We start from the raw sequence: 7,254 nt of genomic DNA on the forward strand, positions 1-7,254 counted from the left end.
CAGGGCTACAGACACAGAGCTACAGACACAGGGCTACAGACACATGGCTACAGACACATGGCTACCACAGGGCTACAGACACATGGCTACAGACACATGGCTACAGACACATGGCTACAGACACATGGCTACAGACACAGAGCTACAGACACAGGGCTACAGACACACCGCTACAGACACATGGCTACAGACACAGGGCTACAGACACATGGCTACAGACACATGGCTACAGACACAGGGCTACAGACACAGGGCTACAGACACACGGCTACAGGCACATGGCTACAGACACAGGGCTACAGACACAGGGCTACAGACACAGGGCTACAGACACACGGCTACAGACACATGGCTACAGACACAGGGCTACAGACACAGGGCTACCACAGGGCTACAGACACAGGGCTACAGACACATGGCTACAGACACAGGGCTACCACAGGGCTACAGACACATGGCTACAGACACATGGCTACAGACACATGGCTACAGACACAGAGCTACAGACACAGGGCTACAGACACAGGGCTACAGACACATGGCTACAGACACATGGCTACAGACACATGGCTACAGACACAGGGCTACCACAGGGCTACAGACACAGGGCTACAGACACATGGCTACAGACACAGGGCTACCACAGGGCTACAGACACATGGCTACAGACACATGGCTACCACAGGGCTACAGACACAGAGCTACAGACACAGGGCTACCACAGGGCTACAGACACAGGGCTACAGACACAGGGCTACCACAGGGCTACAGACACAGGGCTACCACAGGCTACACAGGGCTACAGACACAGAGCTACAGACACAGGGCTACCACAGGGCTACAGACACGCAGAGCTACAGACACATGGCTACAGACACACGGCTACAGACACACTGCTACAGACACACTGCTACAGACACACTGCTACAGACACAGGGCTACCACAGGGCTACAGACACAGGGCTACAGACACAGGGCTACAGACACAGGGCTACAGACACAGGGCTACAGACACAGGGCTACCACAGGGCTACAGACACAGAGCTACAGACACACGGCTACAGACACAGAGCTACAGGCACAGAGCTACAGACACACGGCTACAGACACACGGCTACAGACACACTGCTACAGACACAGGCTACAGACACACGGCTACAGACACACTGCTACAGACACAGAGCTACAGACACACGGCTACAGACACAGGGCTACAGACACATGGCTACAGACACATGGCCACAGACACATGGCAACAGACACATGGCTACAGACACACGGCTACAGACACACTGCTACAGACACAGAGCTACAGACACAGAGCTACAGACACATGGCTACAGACACATGGCTACAGACACAGAGCTACAGACACAGAGCCACAGACACAGAGCCACAGACACACGGCTACAGACACTGCTACAGACACACTGCTACAGACACAGAGCTACAGACACAGAGCTACAGACACATGGCTACAGACACAGAGCTACAGACACATGGCTACAGACACAGAGCTACAGACACATGGCTACAGACACAGGGCTACAGACACAGAGCTACAGACACAGAGCTACAGACACAGAGCTACCACAGGGGCTACAGACCACAGAGCTGCAGACACCACTGACACCGGGCCACTGGCACAGAGCAACAGACACACCACAACAGAAAATACACACACAGGCACATATACACAGACACAGAGCTACAGGAGCAACAGACACCACAGACACAGAGCTACAGACACATGGCTACAGACACAGGGCTACAGACACGAGGCTACAGACACAGGGCTACAGACACAGGGCTACAGACACAGGGCTACAGACACGAGGCTACAGACACGAGGCTAGAGACACAGAGCTACAGGAGCAACAGGCACCACAGAGCTACATTGGCTACAGACACAGAGCTACAAACACAGAGCTACATGGGCCACAGAAACTACAGACACAGAGCTACAGACACAGAGCTACAGACACGTACCGTAGACTCAGTCAGTCCTCCTACAGACACAGGGCTACAGACACGTACCGTAGACTCAGTCAGTCCTCCTACAGACACAGGGCTACAGACACGTACCGTAGACTCAGTCAGTCCTCCTACAGACACGGTCAACCCCAGCAGTGTGTGGTACTGGTATTGGGGCAGTCTGAGCAGCTGGGTGATGTGGGGGAAGGCCTGAGACGGAGCGTTCCAGTTCAGACCCTCTGCTCCTTCACTGAGAGCACAGAGAGACACACGGGGTCCAGTTCGTTTTTCAATTCAATAACTGACCTGTAAATCTTTCATTGAAACATGCCCACTGTATGAGATTACCCTGAGACATCCATAGTATTGTATGAGATTACCCTGAGACATCCATAGTATTGTATGAGATTACCCTGAGACATCCATAGTATTGTATGAGATTACCCTGAGACATCCATAGTATTGTATGAGATTACCCTGAGACATCCATAGTATTGTATGAGATTACCCTGAGACATCCATAGTATTATATGAGATTACCCTGAGACATCCATAGTATTGTATGAGATTACCCTGAGACATCCATAGTATTGTATGAGATTACCCTGAGACATCCATAGTATTGTATGAGATTACCCAGAACCCAGAGGGATAATGTGGTTGCCTCACCTAGCTACCTGAGAACTACTCTATTGAGGGATAATGTGGTTGTCTCACCTAGCTACCTGATAACTACTCAGTTGAGGGATAATGTAGTGACTGATGTGGTTGTCTTACCTAGCTATCTGATAACTACTCTGTTGAGGGATAATGTGGTTGTCTCACCTAGCTACCTGATAACTACTCAGTTGAGGGATAATGTAGTGACTGATGTGGTTGTCTCACCTAGCTACCTGATATCTACTCTGTTGAGGGATAATGTGGTTGCCTCACCTAGCTACCTGATAACTACTCTGTTGAGGGATAATGTGGTTGTCTCACCTAGCTACCTGATAACTACTCTGAGCGATAATGTACTGACTGTGATGTGGTTGTCTCACCTAGCTACCTGATAACTACTCTGAGCGATAATGTACTGACTGTGATGTGGTTGTCTCACCTAGCTACCTGATAACTACTCTGAGCGATAATGTACTGACTGTGATGTGGTTGTCTCACCTAGCTACCTGATAACTACTCTGAGCGATAATGTACTGACTGTGATGTGGTTGTCTCATCTAGCTACCTGATAACTACTCTGAGCGATAATGTACTGACTGATGTGGTTGTCTCACCTAGCTACCTTCAGATGTAAGTCACTTTGGATAACAGCATCTGCTAAATGACAGCAATGTAAATGTGTTTAGACTCACGTAGGGAAGATGGCGAGCAGCTCCTCTCGGTGGGGGATGTGAGGTACTGCAGGGTTGTTACTATGGAGGAGCCTGACGAACACTGATCCAGCATGGGCTCTGTAGCGGTCGATCTTCTCTGCTGACTGCTGGGCCAAGCTACACATCATACCATTCACCCTGAGGAGGAGAGGAGGAGAGATGAGAGGAGGAGGAGAGAGATGAGAGGAGGAGATGAGGAGGGATGAGAGGAGTAGAGGAGAGAGGGAGGAGATGAGGAGGGATGAGAGGAGTAGAGGAGATAAGGAGAGGAGAGGGATGAGAGTAGAGGAGGAGAGATGAGAGGAGGAGAGGGAGGAGATGAGGAGAGAGATGAGAGGAGATGAGAGGAGGAGATAAATGAGAGGAGTAGAGGAGAGAGGGAGATGAGGAGAGAGATGAGAGGAGTAGTTGAGAGGAGGAGATAGATGAGAGGAGGAGAGGAGGAGGGATGAGAGGAGTAGAGGAGATAAGGAGAGATGAGAGGAGAGGGATGAGAGTAGAGGAGAGAGGGAGGAGATGAGAGATGAGAGGAGAGGGATGAGAGTAGAGGAGAGAGGGAGGAGATGAGGAGAGATGAGAGGAGGAGAGGGATGAGAGGGAGGAAATGAGGAGAGACGAGAGGAGAGACGAGAGGAGGAGAGACGAGAGGAGGAGAGATGAGTGGAGGAGAGACGCGTGGGAGGAGAGATGAGTGGGAGGAGAGGAGAGGAGAGAGGGATGAGTGGGAGGAGAGGGAGAGAGGGATGAGTGGGAGGAGAGGAGAGAGGGATGAGTGGGAGGAGAGGAGAGAGGGATGAGTGGGAGGAGAGGAGAGAGGGATGAATGGGAGGAGAGATGAGTGGGAGGAGAGGAGAGGAGGATGAGTGGGGAGGAGAGGAGAGAGGGATGAGTGGGAGGAGAGGAGAGAGGGATGAGTGGGAGGAGAGGAGAGAGGGATGAGTGGGAGAGAGGAGAGAGGGATGAGTGGGGAGGAGAGGAGAGAGGGATGAGTGGGAGGAGAGGAGAAAGGGATGAATGGAGTGGGAATTAAAGGATGAGAATGTAAAAAGGAGGTTAGGGAGGAAATGAATGGAGGTACAGCTATCATCCCCAATAATATCTTTAATACCTACTACATCTGTCATAACACCTTTCCCACCTTCTATAGAGAATGCTTATACATGATCTACGAAGCATCTATGAAGGCCTTATGAAGGGTTCATGAGGGCCTTATGAAGGCCTTATGAAGGGTTTATGAGGGCCTTATGAAGGCCTTATGAAGGGTTTATGAGGGCCTTATGAAGGCCTTATGAAGGGTTTATGAGGGCCTTATGAAGGCCTTATGAAGGGTTTATGAGGGCCTTATGAAGGCCTTATGAAGGGTTTATGAGGGCCTTATGAAGAGTTTATGAGGGCCTTATGAAGGCCTTATGAGGGCCTTATGAAGGCCTTATGAAGGCCTTATGAGGGCCTTATAAAGGCCTTATGAGGGCCTTATAAAGGCCTTATGAGGGCCTTATAAAGGCCTTATGAGGGCCTTATAAAGGCCTTATGAGGGCCTTATGAAGGGTTTATGAGGGCCTTATGAGGGCCTTATTATGAGGGCCTTATGAAGGCCTTATGAGGGCCTTATGAAGGGTTTATGAGGGCCTTATGAAGGCCTTATGAAGGGTTTATGAGGGCCTTATGAAGGCCTTATGAAGGGTTTATGAGGGCCTTATGAAGGGTTTATGAGGGCCTTATGAAGGGTTTATGAGGGCTCTATAAAGGTGTTAAAGTGGTACAGTGTGATTGAGGAAGTTATTCCATTGCTACTCACAGGCCTGGTGAGAGTAGTTGTGGAGCGGTGCCCACCACACACAGAGTCACCTCCATCAGGCTGGTCATGGCTGCCTCTCTCACCCTGGAGAGATGAATACATTAAACACACAGAGTCACCCCCATCAGGCTGGTCATGGCTGCCTCTCTCACCCTGAGAGATGAACATTAAACACACAGAGTAACCTCCATCAGGCTGGTCATGGCTGCCTCTCTCACCCTGGAGAGATGAACACATTAAACACACAGAGTAACCTCCATCAGGCTGGTCATGGCTGCCTCTCTCACCCTGGAGAGGTGGAGGAGAGATGAACACATTAAACACACAGAGTCACCTCCATCAGGCTGGTCATGGCTGCCTCTCTCACCCTGGAGAGATGAATACATTAAACACACAGAGTCACCTCCATCAGGCTGGTCATGGCTGCCTCTCTCACCCTGGAGAGATGAACACATTAAACACACAGAGTCACCTCCATCAGGCTGGTCATGGCTGCCTCTCTCACCCTGGAGAGGTGGAGGAGAGAGATGAACACATTAAACACACCTGAAATGCCACTAGTCACACCACCGCCCCCGGGTCCTAAAAGCTAATATTCAAATCAGTTTGTCATGTCCCGAGGGCAGCTTTTGTTTGTGTGATATGGTAATCAGGACATCTACTCTAATGTCATGCCCTGAGAGGGGAGCCACAGTGTGTGTGTGTCTAAGTGGCTGTCGGTATGTGCCTGTGTGTGAACACGCGTGTGGAGCGACAGTTAACAGGTGGAGAGAATGCTGTAAAAGGGGTCCAGTTCATGACAGACAGACAGACAGACAGACAGACAGACAGACAGACAGACAGACAGAGACAGACAGAGACAGACAGACAGAAAGAGAGAGAAAGAGAGAGAGAGACAGACAGAAAGAGAGAGAAAGAGAGAGAGAGACAGACAGAAAGAGAGAGACATACAGACAGACAGACAGACAGACAGACAGACAGACAGAGAGAGAGAGACAGAGAGAGAGAGAACAGAGAGAGAGACAGACAGAAGAGAGAGAGAAAGAGAGAGAGAGACAGACAGACAGACAGACAAAGACAGACAGACACAGACAGACAGACAGACAGAGAGAGACAGACAGACAGACAGACAGACAGAGAGAGTAATATTAAGGCTGTAATAAGGAGTAAAGGACATAGATCAGAGAGCCTCCTCCCTCCTCCATCCATCTACCACACAGACACAGAGACAGACACTAGTTGATGTAATATTAAGGCTGTAATAAGGAGTAAAGGACATATATCAGAGTCATCCTTCTCTACAAGCCTCCTCCCTCCTCCCCCCAACTACCTCATCCCCATATTGTTATTTATTGTTTTGCTCCTTTGCACCCCAGTATCTCTACTTGCACATTCATCTTCTGCACATCTCTCACTCCAGTGTTTAATTGCTATATTGTAATTATTTCTGCACTATGGCCTATGTATTGCCTTACCTCCCTTTATCCTACCTCATTTGCCCACATTGTATATATACTTTTATCTACTGTATTATTGACTGTATGTTTTGTTTATTCCATGTGTAACTCTGTGTTGTTTGTGTTGAACTGCTTTGCTTTATCTTGGCCAGGTCGCAGTTGTAAAGGAGAACTTGTTCTCAACTGGCCTACCTGGTTAAATAAAGGTGAAATAAAAAATAAAATCCCTGAGACTATTGTTATATTGGTTAAATAAAGGTGAAATACAATTTTAAAAAATAAAAAAAGAAGCAACCAGTTCAAAGTAACAGTTAGTTGATGTTTGGTGAGCAGCAGCATTGAAGGCAACAGACCTGGTTAAACCAATCAGAAACAGATATCAGCCACAGGACTGTCCTGTTAGAACAAAAGGTATGATGATTCAACCTCACGACATGTCTCTCCTTCCTCCTCTCATTCCTCCTCTCTTACTCCACCTCACAGAGGAATGTGTCCCCACTGGAGAAGGGAGAGAGAGAGAGAAAGACAGAGAGAGATAGATAGAGACAGACAGACAGACAGACCGAGTCAGAGAGAGAGAGAGATACAGACAGACAGAGCGAGCGAGAGACAGACAGACAGACCGAGTCAGAGAGAGAGAGAGACACAGACA

General features: G+C 49.1%; 1 protein-coding gene across 1 annotated transcript; it reads right to left on the minus strand.

The window, feature by feature from the left end:
* Positions 1-1,813: 1,813 nt before the first annotated feature.
* LOC121842182 (tubulin-specific chaperone D-like) lies at positions 1,814-5,269 on the minus strand. Its single transcript, XM_042312258.1, has 3 exons — positions 5,146-5,269; positions 3,327-3,485; positions 1,814-2,224 (listed from the first exon to the last, which is right to left on the minus strand). The coding sequence occupies exons 1-3, from the start codon at positions 5,211-5,213 to the stop codon at positions 1,948-1,950; spliced, it is 504 nt and encodes a 167-aa protein (XP_042168192.1). The 5' UTR covers positions 5,214-5,269; the 3' UTR covers positions 1,814-1,947.
* Between the last annotated feature and the right edge of the window lie 1,985 nt (positions 5,270-7,254).

The sequence above is a fragment of the Oncorhynchus tshawytscha genome, unplaced genomic scaffold (genome assembly GCF_018296145.1).
Source record: "Oncorhynchus tshawytscha isolate Ot180627B unplaced genomic scaffold, Otsh_v2.0 Un_contig_9609_pilon_pilon, whole genome shotgun sequence".
Taxonomy (NCBI): Eukaryota; Metazoa; Chordata; class Actinopteri; order Salmoniformes; family Salmonidae; genus Oncorhynchus; species Oncorhynchus tshawytscha.

Excerpts from the sequence above, each read along its gene's own strand:
- LOC121842182 (XM_042312258.1), bottom strand. The coding sequence starts at position 5,213 with ATGACCAGCCTGATGGAGGTGACTCTGTGTGTGGTGGGCACCGCTCCA. Across the intron at positions 3,486-5,145 it reads CAACTACTCTCACCAGGCCT|GGTGAATGGTATGATGTGTA; the intron begins GTGAGTAGCAAT and ends TCTCCTCCTCAG. Across the intron at positions 2,225-3,326 it reads CTGCTCGCCATCTTCCCTAC|TGAAGGAGCAGAGGGTCTGA; the intron begins GTGAGTCTAAAC and ends CTGTGCTCTCAG.